This window comes from Mus musculus, chromosome 4, assembly GCF_000001635.26.
Source record: "Mus musculus strain C57BL/6J chromosome 4, GRCm38.p6 C57BL/6J".
In the NCBI taxonomy this organism is placed as follows: Eukaryota; Metazoa; Chordata; class Mammalia; order Rodentia; family Muridae; genus Mus; species Mus musculus.
Window position 1 is genome coordinate 21,771,631 of NC_000070.6, and position 23,526 is coordinate 21,795,156.

General features: G+C 41.1%; 1 protein-coding gene across 8 annotated transcripts in view; it reads left to right on the forward strand.

Moving 5' to 3' along the window:
- Usp45 (ubiquitin specific petidase 45) overlaps window positions 1-23,526 on the forward strand; it is a 70,712-nt gene that overhangs the window by 4,470 nt on the left and 42,716 nt on the right. For 2 of the 8 annotated variants that reach the window (XM_006538364.2, XM_006538365.2), the window contains exons 1-5: window positions 4,585-4,687; window positions 8,711-8,820; window positions 10,106-10,278; window positions 11,253-11,356; window positions 13,063-13,163. In XM_006538364.2, the coding sequence (XP_006538427.1) occupies window positions 8,721-8,820; window positions 10,106-10,278; window positions 11,253-11,356; window positions 13,063-13,163 (478 nt within the window). In that variant the 5' untranslated portion in view covers window positions 4,585-4,687; window positions 8,711-8,720. Of the gene's footprint in view, window positions 1-4,584; window positions 4,688-4,736; window positions 4,757-8,710; window positions 8,821-10,105; window positions 10,279-11,252; window positions 11,357-13,062; window positions 13,164-23,526 lie in introns of those variants that run through there. The other 6 variants (NM_152825.2, NM_001290425.1, XM_006538362.1 and 3 more) reach the window with 5 other exon arrangements.

Sequence of the window (23,526 nt, forward strand, 5' to 3'; positions counted from 1 at the left end):
AATTCCAAATGAAAATAATAACCAGGTAACAATAACGCCTAACACAAATACAAGCCATAAGCTTATCTCAGTGAGATCTTGCCTGAGGTCACCACTTCCTAAATTCCACTTAATATCCTTCAACACAGGATCTAGCTACATTCCACTTCCTGGAATCTGTATTTTTCCTTTCCAAGCTTGCTACACTTGATCAAAATGATCTTTATGAGTGTACTTGAGAGGACAAAGTCTATGCTGGGCTTCATTGAGACTTCATTGACAATGCAATTAATCTGAATCTTTCACCTTAGCCTCAGGCAGACTCTTCAGATAAGGGTAAAAGGCTTCCACAAGCTTCACCAAAATATCATAAGAATAATCTCCAGGGAACATGTTAAAATTCCACTTCTCTGAAACCTCTAGAGCAAGGGTTGCATAGTTCAAATCAGCATCACTGTGTTTTATATTCCTTCTAGGATGGTTCATTAAGCCCCACTTAAAGAACTCCACTACTTTCTAAAGTCCCAAAATACACATTCCTCTAGACAAAATCATGGTCAAGCCTATTACAGTAATATGCTAGTCCCTTGTACCAAATTCTGTCTTAGTTAGGGTTTTGTGACTATGAAGAGACACCATGACCAAGTCAACTCTTCTAAGGGACAAGGTTTAATTGGGGCTGGCTTACAGATTCAGACAGTTGGTCCATTATCATCATGGCAGTGTCCAGGCAGATATGAATGATGCTGGAGAAAGAGCTGAGAGTTCTACATCTTGATTTGAAGGCAGCCAAGGAGAGACTGTCTCACACTGGGCAGGGCTTGAACATATTTATTATCTCAAAGTCCTGCCTGCACAGTGACACACTTCCTCTAACAAGGCCACACCTCCTTCAATAAGGCCACACCCCCTAATGGTGCCACTTCCTGTGGGCATATTCAAATCATTCACATCATCACACCCCTTAAACACTTATTTGGGTTCTGGGGATTGGACTCAGGTTGTCATGCTTAATGGCAGGCACTGTTACCTGCCAGGCTATTTTGCTAGCCTTCTGTTTATGTATATAAACATATATGTATATTCACGCACACACATATCTACATATGTATGCATGTATTTGTAGATTCTCATATGAGAGAAAAACTGTGTGGTTGTTAGCTTTAATTGTCAATTTAATGCAACTTACAATCATCTAGGGAAAATCTCAGTGTTGGATTGTTTACATTACGTTGGTCCGCACGTATGTCTTTCTTTGCAGGACTGCTTTGTAAATGTAGCTTTTATTTTCCTGACATAATTGTCATCTTGGAGGTTTATTGCCTCCATTTGCTAACCTAGGCTTAGTCCTGGAAACTTCTAGCTTCCTGTCTTAGTCAGAGTTTCTATTCCTGCACAAACATCATGACCACGAAGCAAATTGGGGAGGAAAGGGTTTATTCAGCTTACATTTCCATACTGCTGTTCATCACCAAGGAAGTCAGGACTGGAACTCAAGCAGGACACGAAGCAGGAAGCAGGAGCTGATGCAGAGGCCATGGAGGGATGTTCTTTACTGGCTTGCTTCCCCTGGCTTGCTCAGCCTGCTCTCTTATAGAACCCAAGACTACCAGCCCAGAGATGGTCCCACCCACAAGGGGCCTTTCCCCCTTGATCACTAATTGAGAAAATGCCTTACAGTTGGATCTCATGGAGGCCTTTCCCCAACTGAAGCTCCTTTCTCTGTGATAACACCAGCTGTGTCATGTTGACACAAAACTAGCCAGTACACTTCCTTACAAACCTTACCTAGGCCTAGAACGTTTTCAGCCTCTGAGACTGACTGCTAAGTAAGCTCGCCCCTTTCTAGTTCTTTCTGAACTCTGGCTGGCTGGTTGTGCTGTTCTGGCTCAAACTTCTCTCCAAGCTAATTGAATCAGTTTGACTTTTCTCTCCTCAGCTCTGACTTTTTGCTCAGCTTTGCTTCATTCTGACTTTGGCAATATGTTCTAACTTTCTGACTCCTCCTCGTTCTCTGGCTCTTTCTGTCTTCACCCATGTCTAGTTTGTTCTCTCTCTGAAACCTGTCTCAGTGAAACTCTCTCAGTAAAACATAAAAATGCCTCCTTCCCTTTTCTCTATCTTCACGGGTCTCTCTTAAGTAGCCTCTCTTTTTCTCTCTATTTCCATAAGAGTTGGGCATATTCTATTCTGTAGAATCTTTCTCTGAGTCAGCTCTTTGTTTGCCTCTTTTCTAGCCATCACTTTCAAACATGGGTGCTTCCGTCTACAAACCAATTTTACTAAGGGGATGTCTGTATTCTACTCAGAGGGATTAAAGATGTGTGCTAAGGGCTGAGCCACACCACATCTGAAAACAGTTTTTAAAAAGATTTGAATATAGTTTTTCAAGGGCATAGGGTAAAAAGATGTGAATTGTGTATCTTAAACACAAGTTTTATAGTATTTGAAACAAAGGATTTATATTTGCTATTTCTTATAGTATGATAATTATAGTCTTGAGTTCCTGCTTCTTTGACTTCCCAATATGACGGACTTGCTTCCTCAGAGATTGCTTGTTGCTGTGGCATTTTACCGCAGTAATAGAAATGAAATGAGAATAACATTTTATTTGTCTTTTTTTTTTGTTTGATACTTAACATGATCTCTAGTTCCATTCATTTTTCTGCAAACCTCCAAGTTTGAATGGGGGTTTCAGTCTCTAAAGATTTTGATCAGTCTAAGGGCATATCTGTTAGATATCATGGTAGCCACAGGACTCAATTCTAAGACAAACTTAAATATTGAGGGATTAATTGATGAATTCTTGAATTTCTTTTTATTAAGAGAATCTAAATTTTAATTTTAAAATTCTGCCCTTTTTCCTTTAACTGTAAGTTGAGTCTTTTGTTTTCTATTTTTAAAAATTAAAAAAAAATTTCTTTTCTTCTGTTATTTTTTCCATGAGTTTTAATATATACTTTTTAAAAAGACCTATTTCTGACACAATTTAGGCTGGGCAATGGTGGTGCATGCCTTTAATCCCTGCACTTAGGAGGCAGAGGCAGGTGGATTTCTGCGTTTGAGGCCAGCCTGGTCTACAGAGTGAGTTCCAAGACAGCCAGGGCTATACAGAGAAACCCACAGTCATCTATAAGAAGGAACACAGGGGCCCCAGTGGAGAAGCTAGAGAAAGCACCAAAGGAGCTGAAGGGGTCTGCAACCCTATAGGTGGAACAACAATATCAACTAAACAGTACCCCCAGAGCTCATGTCTCTAGCTGCATATGTAGCAGAAGATGACCTAGTCGGCCATCACTGGGAATAGAGGCCCCTTGGTATTGCAAACTTTATATGCCCCAGTACAATGGTATGCCAGGGCCAAGAAGTGGGAGTGGGTGGGTAGAGGAGCAGGGCGGGGTGGGGGGTATAGGGAACTTTCCGGATAGCATTTGAAATTTGAAATATATATAAAGAAAAGATCTAATAAAAAAAAAAAGAAAGAAAAACCAGAAAAAAACAAAAAACAAAAACCTGACACAATTTAGGATGCAAATTTTTGCATCTTTTACATAGTCTATTTCAAATTCAATACTAACATATGAAACTTGATATTTATACAGACAAATTTGAAATTTGTATATAGACTTTGGAATTATATCATAACCCAAACTGTTCTTACAGATGCAGCATTTCTTTTTTTCCCTGGAAGAAAATGACCTTCTAAAAGACAATTATGTACCCCATACCTAGTATCTTGACCAGCATGCTTGTATTCCACTGCATTTGTCTAATGAATGGTTCCTATAAACAACATAAAGGAAGAGTTCTCTCCTTTGCCAAGTTTCCCCATGGAAATGAATTAGATTTTTAAGTTAAAAAAAAAAAAAAAAGTGGAAACAACAAACCACAACAACAAACCCAGTCAGCTTTTGGTTCTTAACTGAACTCTTTTAAACTCCAACCCCAGCACACGATCCATTAGGTCACAACTTGTCCCTTGTGAAAGACTGTGGCTCATCAACTAGTGCTTGCAAGAAATTATTTTTTGTTTTTTAAATTTTTTTATTTTTTGTAACAGGAAGAGGGTATCGGATCCCATTACAGATGGTTCTGAGACACCATGTGGTTGCTGGGAATTGAACTGAGGATCTCAGGATGAGTAGTCAGTGTTCTTAACCACTGAGTCATCTCTCCAGCCCCACAACAAAATTTCAAACCAACTGTTTTTACTCAAAAGCAAGGTGTACATTGTTGTAACAGATGATCGGATTGAGCAGAATTACAGGTGTGATGTACAATCTAGTTCAGAAGTGAGAACCACGTGAAATAAAACGTTAAAATCATATAGAGTGAATCTCAGATGCGACTTTAGGTTCCGAGTTGGGTGATGGAACAAGGGAAGCTGTCTTAAAAGGCACCCAGCAAGTGGGACGCAGCTCACTAAAGCCAGCGCCTGCATCCAGGCCCCGTGGCTGGCACTGTAATCAGTTGGCTGCAGGGCGCCATCCCCTCATCCCATCTACACTCCTCCACCATGCTCCAACCTCCAAGCCGCCAAAGGAAAACCCAGATCTGGGTCTGGACTCAAAGTCCCGCCTTCGGCCCACCCAGAACACCAGACCCCGCCCTCGCCCCCGCCCAGGACGCCAAGCCCCGCCTTCTCCGGGTTCCCCTCTGCACAGGCGCAGAAGCTCCTGCGTGTGGAAGCTGCGGCCCGGCGGGCGGGGTGAGTTGGGGCCCAGGCTTTGGGGTCACTGTAACCACTGTGTCTTCGCTTGGGCGACGAGACCTTCCTGTACGTCAACCAGCCTAGAAAGAGAGGTTTCCTAGCCTACCCTCGCGTCCAGATTCACAAAGGCACCAGGCGGCCTCCCGGGCCGAGTGCTGGCGGCAGGGGGGAAGAGCCGGGGTCGGGGAGGGAGCCAGGCCGAGTCTCGTCTTTTTGGTGACCCGGGCATGCAGCGTCCGCTTGTCCCCTCGGGGTCTCCCCTCGCAGCACATCCCGCTCTGCTAACTTGGGGTGCATTCATGGCCTGACGAAGAGCCTAGACACAGCTTTTTGGCGACGCCAAATATTAGGTTAGGGGTCGATCCTATACCTGAGCCCACGTCCGGCTCCCGGACTTCTGCAAGTCACTTTACCTCTATCCAGTTCCAAGTGTAAATTAAGGATGATGATAGTGACGTATCTCAAAGTGCTTGTAAGAGGTTCATAGAATTGAGTGTTTTGAGCCCGGGTATCTAAAAGGAAGATGTTTGCATTTCCTCTTCTCACGCTGGAGAATAGCAGCCCAAAACTTAAAAAAAAATCAAAACAAAAACCAATTTGACAAGGGAAGCTTGTAGCCAGTTGAAAAGTGTGATATTAATTGCGTTAGCCGTACATCCTTTGTTAGAGGTAACGCAAGTGCTAGATAATATTTAAATTAAAAGCTGAAGTTGACGTCTCAGCAGGTCGCCAAACCTGATGGTTCAATCTCCTGGACCCACGAGGTGAAAGAGAGAAGCTACTCTGACCTCACTAATGCAAATCGAAACACTAAACACGTGCACAGCCATACATATAAAATACATCAATAGATTTATGTTTTAAAAGAAAGCTGTAACGTTTGATGTTTGCAAAACCTCAAAAAAAAAAAAAAAAAAGAAAGAAAGAAAAAGCCAGAACATGTTTGTGGTGAAGTCAGGCCTGAAACTTCTGTCCTTTGATGGCTCTGCCTGCAACATTGGCCCTTGTTTGGCATCTTAAAACTTGGAGTTTGGGCATGTTCTGATGTAGTAGTAATTGTTCTATACTCAGCATTATGTTTCATGCCAAAATGACCAGTTACCATACAGTTTCTGTGCTCCAAGTCTCTAATGGGTTCCCCTGAACCCAGATTCATGTTGCTGCTTAGTCCTTGTCTTACCCACCTGAAGAGAGAGACTTTATGGAAGTTATGGGCAAAGTACCCTTTTCCAGTCTAGTCGGGTTGAGTGTTCATAGAATGTACCATGAAATATACAACCATGTGCTGAATCCTGTGAGTCAGTCCTCTTGACTCCTCAGTGCCAGGAGAGACTTGGAGGTTTCCAGACACAATTTTGATAATGGAAAGCCTTTGAAAGTCCAGTAGTTGGATTTTAATGTTGTTTGCTTGCTTGTTCTGCCTTAAGTGGCATTTGTAGGAGAAGGTTACATGGTATTGCCACATTATGGCTTGTGGATGTTCAGATAACGTTACATCTGCTAGAAAAATGATTGGAAATTGCCCCTCCATTACCGGGAGACGTTTGAGACAACGGTTTCGAAAAAGGTAGCAGGTTGTTTACAAAGTCAAAATCAAAAATCTGCCTCTGAGTATTCTTCCAGAGGTCATCATTATCTGTACATAAATCTTCATCAAGGGTTTATCTGTTATAGGGGAAAATATATCATTTCTCGTGAGCTGTTTCTGTCTGAGAATGCCTTACTCTGGCCAGGGCTCAAATTAAAGTTAGTGGATGCAGGTTTGTAAATTTAGAGGTGGAAAGCCGGGATTGGTGGGGCGGTAGGGGAGGTGCAGGTGAGACTGAAAAGGGTTTGGAGTGTCTGAGTATTGTGCACAGAAGTTGTCCAGGGAGAGGTGTGGGGGATGAGGGTAAGCCCGGTCTTACAAGACTTTCTGAATACATGAGAAAATGGTGACTTGGGTTCATCTAGAATTGGCTTCTGCTAAATGGCTGATAGAGTGTTTACTTACTAAAGCTAAATGTGACCACGTGATTTTCTTTAGTCAGCTAATATGAGCTTCCAGGCAAAGCTTTACAAAATAGCTCTGTATTAATCTTTCTCCGTTCTGCTCTAGGAATTGAAGCATTGTTGAGGTGTGCTAGCAAGGACACTTGCACACACACCCCATATACACACTTAAAAAAATAATATGTGAAAACAGTATTAAAAAAAGAAAAGAATGAAGAGCTGTAACAGATGAAGTTAAAAACAATGACTGAATCTCCATCCCCCTCTCAAAAATAATCCTTTTAGAAAACACAAATCAGATAAGGAAATTAGAATATGTTAGGATTATAAGGTATAAGGGCGTACTTTTCTTAGATGTGGTAGTGATGTTATGCAGGAGAATTATTCTTTTTTAAAAGCACTATGCTTACATATTTAGGGATAAAATTTCATTATTTCTTCAACTGCTTTTCAGGTGCTATCAAAATAGTCATATGTATCGGGCTGAAGAGATGGCACAGTGCCTAAGAACATACGCTGCTCTTAGGAAGAGTGAGTTTCGTTCTCAGCACCCGCATTGGGCAGTGCATATGCCTGTAACTCCATCTTCAGGGATCTGATGCCATCTTCTGTCCTCCACAAGCAGCGATATTAACATGCACACACCCAGAGGAATACATATACTTTAGAATTTTTAAAAAATTGTGTATTTCTACCTGGACATGGTGGCACACATTTTTAACTTACACTCTGGAGGCAGAGGCAGAGGCAGGCAGATCTCTGAGTTTAGGGTCCTGATTTACAGAGTACATTCTAGGACAGCCAGAGCTATACAGAGAAACCTTGTCTTGAAAAGCAAAAACAAAAAAACAAACAAAAAAACTGAACCAAACAAAAAATGCAAACAAAAGAAAAAATCCCTCCTAAACAAAAATTATATGTTTCTATACTGATAATTAGATTTTTTTAAAAAGGTGAAATATATGTATATATGCATTTTGTATACTAGATATATATGAATGTGCATGTATTTTTTGGGGGGGGGGGTTCGAGACAGGGTTTCTCTATATAGCCCTGGCTATCCTGGAACTCACTTTGTAGACTAGGCTGGCCTCAAACTCAGAAATCTGCCTGCCTCTGCCTCTTGAGTGCTGGGATTAAAGGCGTGTGCCACCACACCTGGCATGTATTTTGTATTCTAGATATATACATGTATAATCTAGACAGTGTATGAGCATTCAGTAAACAGTTCTTTTAGCCTTTGTAGATTTAAAAAAAATCTTCATAACGAAATCTTGAAGAGAAAATGTGGTAGCTTAAAAGGTGGAATTCATTTTTGTGTCAGTGGTCCATTAGGTAGTACAGCGGTTAGGGCTCCTAACTCCTAGGTCTAATATCTTTTTTCCTGGTCCAATGTGGGTCTTCAGCTGCCATTGTCTGCATAAGTGACAGGGTAAGGAAAGAGCCCATCATAGGAAGCAGTACTTATTTTCAAACTTTACCTCTGAGATGATATGCATGGAGATAGACTGTCTTAGTTCAGGTCAATAAAAAAATTACTATCCACTGAGTAACAGTAATCACTAGTTAGGGACTCAGGGGCTAGAAGTCCCTTGCTACAGGGAAGGGTACTGGTAGGCCCTGGTTTTAAGAAGCTCCATTTGTCTTGGCTCTCTTCTTGTTACTTTCCATAAATGAAGGGTGACTCTCATCTACTCTTACTGGGGCCCATCTCCTAGTGCTGTCACATTGTAGGTTAGAATTCAGCCAAGGGATTTTGAAATGCTTGGGGAATAATCACAGTCTATACTGGAGCGGCTGGAATGTGCCCTTTGTGTGTTAATTGTATCTAAGGCAATATTGGGGCTAGGACCCAGGGTCTTCCATGAGTTCTGTCGCTTCACACTCAGTCCTGTGTGCCTGTATTGTGGTTTAATTTAGTCTTCCTTATCTTTCCTCTGTTGATTTGACCAGTCTAGTTTGAATATGCATTAAGCATAGTTTAATTTTAGAGATTAAAGTATTATTATTTTTCTTGAAACTTTACAGTAAATAACAGATGCGGGTAAAAGATCCATCAAAAGATCTACCTGAAAAAGGCAAAAGAAATAAAAGACCACTGCTGCCTCATGATGAAGATTCTTCCGATGACATTGCTGGTAAATTGTGGTATCTGGCATCTCAGACCGTGGTGGGCTAAAGAAGTAGCAATAGATGCTTTTCAGTAATAAAATCAGTACTTTATTCTCACCGTTTTCTGCATACATCTGAGACTTAGCTTCTCTAGCTCCACCTACAAAGCCATTGTTGGTGTTCTTATTGGCCTTTTGTTTAAGTTATAAGTACATTCAAATTGTCATATTGTTCTTTGTCTTTCTCGTTGCTCTTTAAAATTAAGTCTCTCAGACACCACAGGTGTACAGATGGTGAACCTTTTTGAGCCATGGTCTCTAGCCCTGGCTAGCCTTAAACTCACTGTGTGGGTGAGGGTAAGAAGAATTCTGAAAAGTTCTGTTTTTTTTGTAAGTTATACAGTTTGGGTTTGTTGTTGTTGTTTTTATCCTAACAATGGTGAAACTTGCAATATAGCAAAGCTAGAATAGGTAAAAAGATTTTCTGTACTTTTCTATTTTACTTATCTACTTACTGGTACTAGCAAATGAGCACAGGTCCTGTGTATGCTGAGCAAAACCTTATCTGTGCACTGCACTACTAGTCTAGATAGGCATTCTCCTGCTATCTCTTCAGTCCTGAGCGAGGAGGGGCCATATGGATATCTCTTTAAGAACAATTTTATTCTTTTTTTAAAAATGTATTATTTAATTATTTATATATTTTTGGTTTTTTGAAACAGGGTTTCTCTGTATAGCCCTGGCTGTCCTGGAACTCACTCTCTAGTCACCAGGCTGGCCTCGAATTCAGAAATCCGCCTGCCTCTGCCTCCCAAGTGCGGGGATCAAAGGCGTGCGCCACCACCGCCCGACTTAGTATCATTTTAATGATACAGCCTTTTGCTTACTATGCTGTGGTAAACACTACAACCAAAATCAACCTGGGGAGAAGTGGGCTTATTTTAGTTTATTGTTTATAATCTGTCATGAAGAAAGTCAGGGCAGGAACAGAGAGGCGGGAACTAACACAAAGGCCGTGGAGGAACTCTGCACACTGGCTTGTTACCTGTGACTTGCTCAGCTTTCTTAGACATACCAGGGCCAGCTGCCCAGAGGCAGCCCTGCCCATGTGTGCTGAGCCCTCACATCAATCATTAATCTAGAAAATGCCTACAGACTTGCCTACGCGCCAGTCCAATGGAGGCAATTCTCAATTGAGGTTCCACTTTCCAGATGACTCCAGCCTGTGTCAAACTGATTAACCAGCACACCTGCTAACAGTAGTTCTTTCATCTAGAGAGAAAATGTTTTCATTTTGTCACATATTATTCAGTAGGTCTAACGTGCCAGCACGTCAGTTATGCTGTCAGTGTGAATCATGTGAAGAAAGCAGTAGCTGAGAGTCTGTGGTCAGTTTGTTCAGAATGTTTGAAAGAGAGAAGATTCTGCGATGGACAGCCAGTACTGCCTGCTGATGTTTGGTTGTGCCTCAAGTGTGGTTTGCAGGTAAGAAAGATATTTATATGTATGTCTTCTGTTACCTTTAAAATGCCTTGTGTGAATTGGACTTGGTTAGATATAGGCCTTAAAATAGATTCATTGCACATTTAGTTTCCTGGAGTTTGTTCTCTATTTGTGTGCCCCAGGGATCAAATTCAGGTTGTCAGTATTGCCTGTAGGTGCCTCACTCACTGAGCCATCTCACCAGCCCTAATAAGGGAATTTTCTACTGAAATAGAAAGTTGTGGCACATGTCTTTAATCTCTGTAACTCTGGAGGCAGAGGCAGGTGGGTCTCTGAGTCCAAGGCCAGCCTGGTCAACAGAGTGAATCCCAGAATAGCCAGGGCTGCACAGAGAAACCCTGTCTCAGAAAGCAAAAAGTAGTTAATTAACTAATTAATTAAAATGCAGAAATTGAGCACTTCAGAGCTTGTGATTAATTCAAGAAAAAGAAACCCTCAAAATCAGTACTTTTTTTTTTTTAAACTGTCATATCCAGCTTCATGGTTTCAGAGTCTGAAGATGCTTCAGGCAGTATGTGTCACACAGCGACTCCCAAAGCCATCAGGAAGGAAAGTACATCTCTTTCTTCTTACAGATCTGTAACACTTTCCTAGACTTTCCTCCTCTTATCTCATGAGGGAAACTACTTGGCTGGCCTCATTTCCATTCTCAGTGAGGTTGGAAGGCAGAGGACTGGAAAATATGTGTTTGAGGAGGGCACCCTGGCCCAGCACTGCTCAGTGTCCCACAGTATATAGTATACAGGACAGGAGTGCATACATTCCTGATGACAGGAAACCAATCTGTGGTTATTAGACGTATATACACAATGACCAGTAAGTTATCTACTTTACAAATAATTAAATTTGGTAAAAAACCAAACTGATCTTTCTTGCTTGAAATCAAAACTGCTTAAGTATAATTTAAGATTTGATCAGTTGGAAAGAAACTTATGTGTCACTCTGTTCATCTTCAGGGATGCGGTAAAAACTCAGAAAGCCAGCATTCACTGAGACACTTCAAGAGCTCTGGGACAGAGTCCCATTGTGTTGTCATCAGCCTGAGTACATGGGTCATATGGTAAGTTAACTTTTGTTAGTACTACTGTATCTGCTAAAAAAAAAAAAAAAAAAAAAAAAAAAAAACCCTTTGAGCACTACAAGTAAAATGAAGATATAATATCACTATATACAGTTTTCTCTTATATATAATCTGAGATGCTTTAAGAAAAATAATTTTACGCATGAAGATAAAGCTTAAAATTAAAAAAATACTTATTTCAGACATTTTTAGTACTATAAAGAAAAATTCTGTTTAGTTGAATTCTTACAGTGAGCTCAGGCTGAGTCGCAGTGTTGTAAGAGGAGGATGGTGCTTTAAGCACTTAGGTAGTTCAGAGATTCTCTAAGCTACACGGGGGTCTTTTAAAATATTATTGGAGTCAAGTATGGTGTAGTACATTTGTAATTACAGCATTAGGAAGAAACAGGCAAATGATTGTGAGTTCTAGGCCAGCCTGGGCTATATACCATGTCTCAGAGAGACAAAAAAACTGGGGCTAAAGAAAGAATTCAGAGGTTGAGTGTATACTGTAGTAGCAGGAGTGATGGTTCAGCAGTTAGAAGCACTGGCTGTTTTTCCAGAGCACCTAGGTTCAATTGCTAGCACCCACAATGGTCTGTAATTCTCCAGTCTCAGGGGAGCTGGCACCCGCTTCTGGCATCTCTGGGTGATGTATGCGTGTGGTGCACAGACATATATCCAGGCAATACTCATTCCCATAAAATAGAAACAATAAGGTTTAAGCAACAGCAATGAAAATAGGCATGATGATGCACACATTTAATTCCAGCATTTGAGAGGCAGAGGCAGGTGACTTGTAGGCTAGCCTAGTCTGCATTGCAAGTTCTAGGACAGCGGATGCTATATAAATATAGCCGATGCTATATAAAACAACTTTGTTTTGTTGTTGGGCTTGTTGTTCTGTTTTATTTTTTGAGACAGGGTAATCTACATAACCCTGGCTGTTCTGGAACTCAACCAGAGGGTCCTGAACTTACACGGAGCTGCCTGTCTCTGCCTCCTATGAACTGGATACTGCCAAGAAAGGAAGTTTCTTAGTTAGGGTTTTACTGCTGTGATCAGACAGCATGACCAAGACAAGTTTAATAAAGGACAACATTTAATTGGGGCTGGCTTACAGGTTCAGAGGTTCCGTTGATTATCATCAAGGTGGGAGTATTGGCAGCATCTAGGTAGGCATGGTACAGGCAGAGCTGAGAGTTCTACATCTTCATCTGAAGGCTGCTCATGGAAGACTGACTTCCAGGCAGCTAGGATGAGGATTTTAAAGCCCACGCCTACAGTGACACACCTATTTCAACAAAACCACATCTCCAAATAGTGCCACTCCCTGGGCCAAGCATATTTAAACCATGACAGGAAGAAAGGAAGGAAAGATGGAAGGGGGAGAGGGAGAGAGGGAGGGAGGGAGGGAAGGAGGAAGACACCCCTCCTTCCATTAATTTGGTACATGTATAAGTTGAACCATATTTCTCTCCATGAGACTGTGTGACATTTTATTACATTTAAGACAAACTGCAAAAATTGATTTGAATGGTGAGGATCTGTAAGAACGGCCCCTTGCTTATTTGTCCAGGCTTAGCTAATGCCTTCCTCTTTGAGTTCTTGGTTCCTATTAATGGCAGAAGTTGTCAACTGCATACCTTATATGTAATTATTGAAGCTTCTTTCATAACATCTGCTTGTATTTTTTTGTTTTTCAGGTGTTATGAATGCAATGAAAAGTTGTCGACACATTGCAACAAGAAAGTTTTGGCTCAAATAGTTGATTTTCTCCAGAAACATGCTTTTAAAACACAAACAGGTAACTTAAGCAATTTGTGAAAGCAATATGGATTAAAATACAACATTTCATACTTTGCCTGATAATCTTCCCTTCAATTCCTGGAACCCACTTGGTAGGAGGAGAGGCAGTGTGTGTGTGGCCCCACATTCCAGGGCAGTTGGTTCTTTCCTTGTACCTTGTGAGTCCTGAGGATGAGACTGGGTTATCAGGCTTGGCTTGTGTTGTCTCACCCGAGCTACCTTGTGGGCCCTCAAATTGCCTCGGAAGACATTAAGTGCTTGCAGTGTAGTACCAGCAAGCGAAAGGTTTTATACAAAGATAGTTGTGATAAAAGGGCTTGTTTTGTTTATTTGCTTTTTTAACAGTGCTGGGTTTGACCCCAGGGCCTTGTGTAAGGCACAAGCTCTACCACTAAGCTACAGCCCAGCCTTTTAGTTGTCATGAAAGGCAAAAGCAAACAAACAGAAATCATAGTGCAAATTGTATTTCTGTAGTCCAGTATGTAGTTGTCTTTGTTAGCTACCTGTCACTGTGAAGAGGCGGTCACGAGAGGCCAGAGGAGGAACGGGTGTAAACCCAGACTTCTGGAGCACAAAAGGAATCATTAATTTGTTATGTCTATATTAAACTTCTCCAACAAGCATTTGGGAGATTCTGACTTTGTCTCAGCTGTGCCATTCGTGGCTCAAGTTCTGCTGAAACAAGGAACGGGAGATGTGGTTCAAGACCTTGAGTGCTTCAGCAGCTGAGTGTAGTCTGAATGCTGCCTCTTGAGAACTGTCATTACATTCGCTTTCTTGGCCATAAAGGACTCACGCAGTCATTTGAGGTCAGCAGTGACGAGGAAACTGTCTACATTTCTTACCTTGAGTTCCCTAAAGTTCAGAATAAAGCCAGTGTGATAGCCATTTAGTCGTGATTTCTTGAGCACTTAATTGTAGGAAGAATATTAGCATAGAATGTGTTAGGCTTTCATTGCTGGAACAAAAACCTGAAAGAAACTTGTAAGCAGAATTTATTTTGCTCCCTTATATCTTAATGGTGTCAGAGGTTTCTGCTATGGTCAGCTTACCCTTTCGCTATGGACTTACAGCAAGTCAGACATCATTGTAGGCACAGGAAAGGTGCCTGCCTCATGATGGCTAGGGAGCAGAGAGAATTAGGAAGGAAGAGGGAGAGCATTAGGAGGGCCAGGGCAGGATGGAACACCCAAGGACGTGCTCACAGTGACCTCCTTTCTGGTACTAGCACATCCAGGCCAAGTGCTGAGCTTTGGTGAGAATGTCACATTTGTGTTACTTACTTTTCTAATGCTGTGCTAGAATATCGATGAAAAGCAGCTTAGGGAAGAAAGACTTTATTTTCACTTATAGTTTCAGAGAGATAAGAGTTTATCACAGAAGGAAGAGCATTGAAGCAAGTGACAAGATTAGGAAACAGAGGTCACACCTTCAACTCCAGACACAAATCAGAGAGTGAACTGGAAGTAGGGCCGGACTGTGAGCTCTCAAAGCCTCCCCCCATTGACACACTTTGGGAAGGGAGGCTGTGTCACTTCCACACGAAGTGCACAGACAGAACGAACGCAAGTGTTCCAATATGTGAGCCTCTGGGGACATTCTCATGCAAACCTTTGAGGTATTCCGATCCTGACAGAGTGCAGGCTTTGAGTCACGGGGTGCAGGGTGACCCGCCTCAGGTGCTCATTTTGCTGCTTCTTTTTTTCCCCTTAGCACGCGCTTTGTTCTCCCTGGGGTATACTGGGTGTTAAATATAATCGTTAGCGAATAAGGGACTGGAGCACCCAGTACTTTTGCAGAGGACCTGGGTTTGGTTTCCAGCACCCACATGGCAGCTTACAACTATCTCGTTACTGTAGTTCTGGGATGTCTGATGGCTTCTTCTGGCATCTATAGGCAATGCACATGTACAAAGCAAAGCACTCATACGTATTAAAACATTAATAAAAATTTTTTTCTTGGGCTCCCAATGGAGGAGCTAGAGAAAGTACCCAAGGAGCTAAAGGGATCTTCAACCCTATAGGTGGAACAACATTATGAACTAACCAGTACCCCTGAGCTCTTGACTCTAGCTGCATATGTATCAAAAGATGGCCTAGTCGGCCATCACTGGAAAGAGAGGCCCATTGGACACGCAGACTTTGTGTGCCCCGGTACAGGGGAACGCCTGGGCCAAAGGGGGGGAGTGGGTGGGTAGGGGAGTGGGGGTGGGTGGGTAAGGGGGACTTTTGGTATAGCATTGGAAATGTAAATGAGCTAAATACCTAATAAAAAATGGGAAAAAAAATTTTTTTCTTAAAGAAGGTTACAGGACTTCACTCAGTGTTCTAATTGGTGTTTAGAGCCCTGCAGACACTTGTAAGCAGGTGTGTTCTTTTGAAAAGGAAACCAGTCATGGATGATCTTAGTTTTTTTTTAGCTGATCTCTCAAAGGATGAGCTGTGGCCAGATGGAGATAAGAGAAATCACGTCAGGTGGTGGGAAGCTAATAACCCTTAGCTGTCTTTGAGGAAGCTTCAGTGGCACCCAAGAGATGGGACTCTGAAGTGGTGAGACATTCAGAAGCAGAAAGCTGGATAGTTTTGGATTCACCATTTCCAAAAGTTCCAGCTGCTGTGCTTCTCGGACAGATTTGGTTTTGACTAAGATCCCATGGCACATTGGAAGTAAGTTTAGGGGTTTAGTAATTTGTCATACCCTGGTATGAAGTTTCAATATATTTTAACAAAATACTTTGGAAATGAAATATGAGTATTGCTATAAAGGAGGAATTTGGAGAATGGTTAAGGATAAAAAAATGCTTTTTTTCTTTCTTTGTTTAGTTTGTTTTGTTTTGTTTTTGTTTGGGTTTTTATTTTTTATTTTTTGGGTTTTTTTTTTTTTTTGGTTTTTTTTGAGACAGGGTTTCTCTGTATAACCCTGGCTGTCCTGGAACTCACTCTGTAGACCAGGCTGGCCTCGAACTCAGAAATCCGCCTGCCTCTGCCTCCCAAGTGCTAGGATTAAAGGCGTGTACCACCACACCCGGCTCTTTGTTTAGTTTTGAGATTGTTTTTTTAAAGTTTTTTTTTTTATAATTTATTTTTATTTTGTGTGCATTGATGTTTTGCCTACATGACCTCTGTGAGGGTGTGGGATCTCCTAGAACCGTAGTTACAGACAACTGGGAGCTGCCATGTAGGTGCTGGGAATTGAACCCAGGTCCTCTGAGAAAGTAGCTGATGCTCTTAAACACTGAGTCATCGTCTCTCTACTCCCCAAGATTGAACTTTCCCCCTTTCCTTTCCTCCCTCCAACCCTCTCTGCTCTCCTTCAAAATCATGGCATCTTTTCTTTTCTTGAGTTGTTATTAAATGCATACATGTATTTATATAAATATGTATTTCAAAATAGAACCTATTGAGTCCATATAATGTTACTTGGACGTATGCTTTCAGGGCTGATCATTTGTCGCTGGACAGCCAGTGGTGTATTCTTCCTTGGAGAAGGCACCTCTCCCAGATTTCCTCAGATGCCTGGAATACTTTATGTAGGGAAGAGTAATACTAAAAAATTCTTTTTATGATTTTTTTTAAAAGATTTATTTATTTATTATATGTTAGTACACTGTAGCTGTCTTCAGACACACCAGAAGAGGGCGTCAGATCTTGTTGCTGGGACTTGAACTCCGGACCTTTGGAAGAGCAGTCGGGTGCTCTTACCCACTGAGCCATCTCACCAGCCCTCTTTATGATTTTGCACTAAGTAAAACTAACCACTGAGAAGGCAGCCAGTACCTGTTCCCTAAGCATGCTTCAGATTATGCAAGGCCTTCTTTCTAACACGTATAATGTTGCTTACAGAGAATCTAGGCTCGCTCTCCGTGTACCTCTAAAACAAGGAGCTCTTTGAGTCTCAAGATTTGATGTCACTGGCTTCTTTGCACTTTAAAAAAATGTTTGATTATGTAACAAAGACAGATATCTTTGTTAGAAGTGAAATCTAAAGAGTGTGAATGTTCACTAAGAAATACCAATAATTCCACGACATGTTAACATAAATACTATTTTTTAGGAATGATACTTTTCAAAATAAGGTTGAATGAGCAGTATTGCTTTACATTGTTATAAGTGTCTTTACTGATTGCCTCAGTAGAAAAGAGCTGTCGTCTTTCTGTCCCTGTCTCCGTCTCTCTTTTCTCTTTTTGTCTTTTTGAGACAGGGTTTCTCTCAGGATTCTCAGTCCTGGTGTCATGGAACTCACTCTGTAGTTAGAGGCTGGCCTCTAACTCACATAATCTGCCTGCCTCTGCATCGTAGAAACCTCTGGCATTAAGGGTGTGCTCCAATGCTGCCTAGCAAGATTGCCTATATTCTTGTATGTGCAGAAGCAGATACAAGATAATATCACTTGCCCTGTAACACTCTGAAAACCAGTGTTCGACTGCAGCATCCAGCGTGGCTCCAGGCATTAGCCTGCAGCCTGACTAAGCAGCAAGGGAATAAAGAAAAGACAAACGCACAGGCACATGACACAGGACAACTCAGATTGGGTGGTCCAGGGTCTGCTATTCGTAGGATTTGTCCTTAGGACAAAGAAGAACCACTGTTAGATTTTCAGTCGAGAAGTGAATAGTCAGTGTTGTATTTTAGATCAGTTACTTGACTTGTAAGACAGGCAGAAATGGATATAAACCAGCTATTATCAAAGTGACATTTATCATATGACTAAATAAGTCAATGCTTCTACAGCTGATGATAAACTGGGAATTAGACTTTGAGAATAAGTGAATTATTATTCATTTTTAAACTAGAGGAATTGTGGTGAAATAGTTTTTCTTAAAACTTCTTTCAGCTGCAGAAATGGGCAAATTAGCATTAATACTACATGACTGGTTTAGGCAATTGCATTAAGCACTTGAGATGAATCCAGTGCAGGTTCCCAGAAGAATGCTTACAGCTGTGTAGAATTCACATCTGATGTTAGAATTTGGGTTGGGGGTGAGGGGAACACTCACCCTTGTGTGCATAATGAAAAGGACTTAAGATTGAAAAAGGCAAAAAAAAAAAAAAAAAAAAAAAAAAATCCTTGCAAGACCCAGCCAGAAAGCTGTATAATTAAGAAGTAGACCATCAACCTGGAGTCAGTACGAGAGTGAATAAGGTTGGCAGAGCTTGTAGGGAGGGACAAACAAGCCAAGTGCAGAGGGCTTTTAGGGCCATGAGACTACCCCACAGAAGGGTGGGTACCTGTCATTCTGCATTTGGCCATTTGCAAGGAACATGCAGCACCAAGAGGAAAGCTACCGTAGACTGGATGCTGGATGATGACCAAGTGTCAGTGTAGGTTCATCACTTCTAACAAACGAACTGTTCTGGTGGTGAAAGTGTGGCGACAATGGTGTGGGGCTCAATTTTGCTTTGACCCTAACATCTGCTCACATTTTTTCTTAACTGACCCATGCACTATAAAAGGGTCATTAAGCCAAGTTACTTTAGTAGACAAATAATAAATGCAGCAATTCCTCATAGAATATCGATGCTTTGCTTTTTGCGAACTACACAGGAAACTGAAAACTTCCATGCTTTTTCTAAGAGCATCTGCTTAGCTCAAAATGTCAGTGCTGACAGGATGTTATCCTTATCAGGACTAAAGGAGATAAAGTCTATACTGTTGAGTTCATTATGCTAATGCTTCTTAGGGTACCGAAGACCTGAAGAGTGTTTGATTTTAGAAAGTATGTGTTTTTGTGTACCACTCCCCCCCCCCATATATTTTTTTCATTTTTAAAGTAAAACAGTATTAAATGGTTAATTAGGTTCTGAAGCTGAGGATAATATTGTGACCTTATTTAGTAAGAGTTAGAAAGTGCATTTAAAAAGGTAAATACAGTTTCTTCTGCCATAAGTGAAAGCCCTGATCTTACTTCACAAGACGAACACAAGCTCTTTCCCTGTCCCTGCCCAGTCCTGTGAGGCAGAGGCTTGGGTGTATTCAAGGTTTGGCTTCAGCTGTAAGCCACGAAAGAGGAATTATAGCTGCCAGACGGCTACTGGGTATCAGTACTGAGTTATGGGATGTGTGGGGACTGCCCTTATTCAGGAAGGCCTGGCACTGAGATTTGTGCAACTGCCACGCCTATCTGTGTGCTTGTGTGGGATTCTGTTGAGTCTACATGTAGCAGGTTGATGGAGGCCCTTTGTTCTGAGCATCACATCAACTTAATTAAATGCCTTAGGGTTTCTATTGCTGTGATGAAACACCATGACCAAAAGCAACTTGGGGGAAAAAGGGTTTATTTCCTTCACAGTCCCATATCAAAAGCAGTGAGATTGGGAACTCAGGCAGGGCAGGATCCTGGAGGCAGGAGCTGATGCAGACACCATAGAGGGGTGCTGCTTACTGGCTTGCTCAGCCTACTTTCTTATAGAAGCCAGGACTATAAGAAGGTTCTGTGTGCCTTTCACCACTCTTATCTTATAAGTGCCTACAGAACAGCCTTGGGATCTCAATATTGAGTGGCTTTTCTAGCTCAAAGTTCCGAAGTTCTTTCAAAATCCTTGACAAAAAACATAGGTCTGTTACAGCCATGCCCCATGGTCCTGGTACCAGTCTGTCTTAGGGTTATTATTGCAGTGATAAAACACCATGACTAAATGCAACTTGGGGAAGAAAGGGTTTATTTTACCCACAGTTCCACAAAACAACAGTTCATCTTCAAAAGGAGTAGGGCATGAACTCAAGCAGGACAGGATCCTGGAGGCAGGAGCTGATGCAGAGGCCGTGAAGGGATGCTGCTTACTGGCTTGCTCCTCCTGGCTTGCTCAGCCTGCTTTCTTGTAGAACCCAGGACCACCAGTCCAGATGCAGCCCTACCAACAAGAGGCTGGGTCCTCCCACATCAATTGCTAAATAAGAAAGTGCTCTACAGGCCTGTCTGCAGCCTGATCTTAAGGATATATTTCTTAATTGAAAAAAATAAGAGTCACCTCTCTGATGATTCTAGCTTGTGGCAAGTTGACATAAAACTAGCCAGCACATTAAGATGTTGAGAGCAAGAAACTAGGGGAGTGGTTAGGCCTGATGTCCTCCAAGAGTATGCCAGGTGTAAGAAATAAAATATTTTGATCACCAAAAAAAAAAAAAAGAAAAAGAAAAAAATATTTTGATCATTAAAACATTAATTCTAAAACAATTTAGTAATTTCCATGCATAACAAGGAGTTGGGAAGAAAAGATACCATGCGTTAATAAACAAGACCCCCCAGGCATTCATCAAAGCTGTCCCTACTTCCCAAATGCTGGGGTTACAGGTGTGTGCCGACATACTTTGCTCAAACTCATATAGTAAGTAAGAAAAACTCAAAACAAGCATTGCTCCCTCTTGTAAGAAAAGTGGGAAGAAACAGTGGTTTTCTCTGGCTTAATTGAGGCAATTCACAAATTCTGATATTACATTCCAGTGTAATATTACTTGACAACAAAGCTTCATCTTTATGTACTTTAGCCTTTTATTTTGTGGGTTGTTTTGGAATTCCTTTAGACAAATAATAAACTCAGGTTAAATTCCGATTACCCTTTTAAACTGCACTTTGAAAAGATTATACAGAGTAGACAGTTGACAACAACAGTGCCATCATTCCTCATTTGACTGTCATTTCATCATGATGAAGTTTTTCGTGTCTTTCTTGCTAGATCTGTAAATGTGTTCTGTGATGTGTTTTAGCCTACCAAGTTGTTCTCTGAGAGTCTTTAGCCCTCTAAAATTGCCAGTATTATACAGTATTATACAGCCACTCACAACATTTTTCTGCTGCTTTCTTTGTTTACTTTGATTGCCTGTGTTGTGTGGTGCAGTGAATTTAGACCCGCTAAGCAAGCATTCTACCATCAAGCCATATTTCCAACCTAGATGAAGTAAGATGATATTTTTACACACACAGAGGTGTGTGTGTGTGTGTGTGTGTGTGTGTGTGTGTGTGTGTGTGTTTACCTGTGAGTGGAGTTGCCTGTGGAGTCCAGAAGAGGACATCCAACCCTCTAGACCTGGAGCACTGACTGACTGGGTGCTGGGAACCAGACTCAGGTCCTCTGCAAGAACAGTGCATACTCTTTGATGCTGAGCCATCTCTCCAGCCTCCAAGTCCTGTCTGTCAACCTGTCTGTCTGTCTGTCTGTCTTTTTTAAAGTTATGGGTAAAACTTGAGGTAAAAAAATCAATGGTAATAGAAATATTTTTTTGTTCTTTCTAAAAGTTTTTATTGTAGCAGCTTTGCTCTTTTCATTATAACTTACTTAAAAAATCCTTGGCGTTCAGTCTTTAGGATCTATGGTTCTGTGTTTTTGAAAGTGGAGGGGCTATGATGCAGCTTTTTTTTTTTGTTAGCATGCTTAAGTAGATTTGCGTAGGGGTTCAAACCTGGGGTTCAAACCCCATTGGCACATAAACTGGACATGTTAGCAAAAACACACGCACCTTTAGGTGTAAAATAATTGAGTCGTTCATTTCCCCCCCCACACACACACACTTTTAAAAATAGAATCTTGGCTCATGGCTTTCAGCAGCCAGTTCTCTAGTGAATAAATGTACAAAATGCATACTTAGTATTGGTATGATAGTACCATAAATTCAAGGCTTTGTGTACTAAGTCTGTGCTTTCTGGTCATTAATCATAAGCCTTCTATATAAATAACAAATAGTAGTTCATATGATACCTGGCACACTGTGGACATTCCGTAAGCCAATTGAGTTTAAATTGTTCCGTATTCTAAAACTTTCCCTATTTCTTTAAATAAAAAAGTAGCTGTTAGAAAATGTCACTGTGTTTTCTTGTTAAAATACTGATCTGTTTTATCAGCCTAATACCATTGTTGATCTTGGATATTTTCTCATAGACTTGTAAAAGTGCACAAACAGACCCTTGCCACTTGTGTGAAGTGGCTGTTTAACCGTGAAATCAACTGTGTTTATTGCTGCTGCCCTGTGGGCATGTTCTTTCTGGCAGTGCTGTCCTTATTTGGTGGCTGTGCATGGAGAGCCAGGTGGTGCTGTGAAGCATCGCACAGTGAAGCGTGGTTATCTCCAGCTTTGACATTTGTCATTCCTCACTGCTGAAGGGAAGGGGCAGAATCTGGTTTTCCATATGTTTATGCTTTTTTTGCCTGCAGTTTTGTCCAGATGGTCTTATGAACATTGCTTACTTTGGGATGTCATCCCAGATGTTTTAAATAGTGATGGATTAATGAGGTACACAGATACATAAATTGTATACATTTAAATTTAATTTTTTTAAAAAATTAAAATGTTACCTATTTCTAGGACTTTTTAAATTTGTTTTTTTTTCTTTTATTAATTTGTACTTACTCTATAGTTTATTTTTTCCAACCATTGTTTTTACGTAAAAAGTTAAAAGAACAAGACTGGTAATTTCAGTTGATAGAGGGCTTGACTAGGATGTGAGAGTCCTGGATTCAGTCCCCAACACTGCATAAAACCCGGCCTGTTGATAACTGTCTGTCATCCTGAAGCAGGGGTGGGAAACAGGAGGATCCCACCTGGGTAAGGCTACGTGAACCCTTGTCTCAGATATGTTACATATCAGAACAGTACTTACTAAGGATGCTAAACACACGAAAGTCTTTTGAGGATTCATTTATTTAGAGCTGCAGACATCCAAATCGTAGCCTACTGTCTTTTATAATTAATTTATAATCATTGAACACTAGTCATTGATGGGAATTTAGATTGTAAAGTGATGGTTTATAATTGGGATGTTATTGTTATACCCTTAAGTAAATCACTTAAGTTGTCTGAGACAGTGCTGGGATTAAAGGCACCAGTCATAGAGACATTTTCTTCAGTGGCATAGCCACTAGTAAGGAGCCATGGCTCTAGTACATGGTTCCTCACCTGTGCTCTTGGAAGAAACACTAAAAATGGATCACCAAAACAGCACCATCTCCACCAAAACAACCATGGGGCGTAGAAACGGGTTAGCTGGGAAGCAGGGGTCAGCAAGTATAAGAGGAGACCAAAGTATAATAATGAGGGTGAATGTGTCAAAAACAATGGAAGCTATTACTATGTAAAATTATATATGTGAATAAAAGAAACAAACAGTCCACAAGGTCACGTAGTAACTCTGATAGAAATTCAGCTTTTTTGTGCCTAGTCAATTCCAAAGGTGGGCATGAAGGACTTAGGATCTGTGATTTGGAAGTCCTAGAATCAGTCTGCTGTGGGTCTATTGGGGTGTCTATAAGTGGGTTGGTTTGTTTGTTTGTTTTTTAAGACAGGGTTGTATGTATCCCAGCTTGGCTTCAACCTCACTTGGTTGCCGAGGATGCCCCTAAGTCTCTGATTTTCCTGCTTCTATCTTCCAC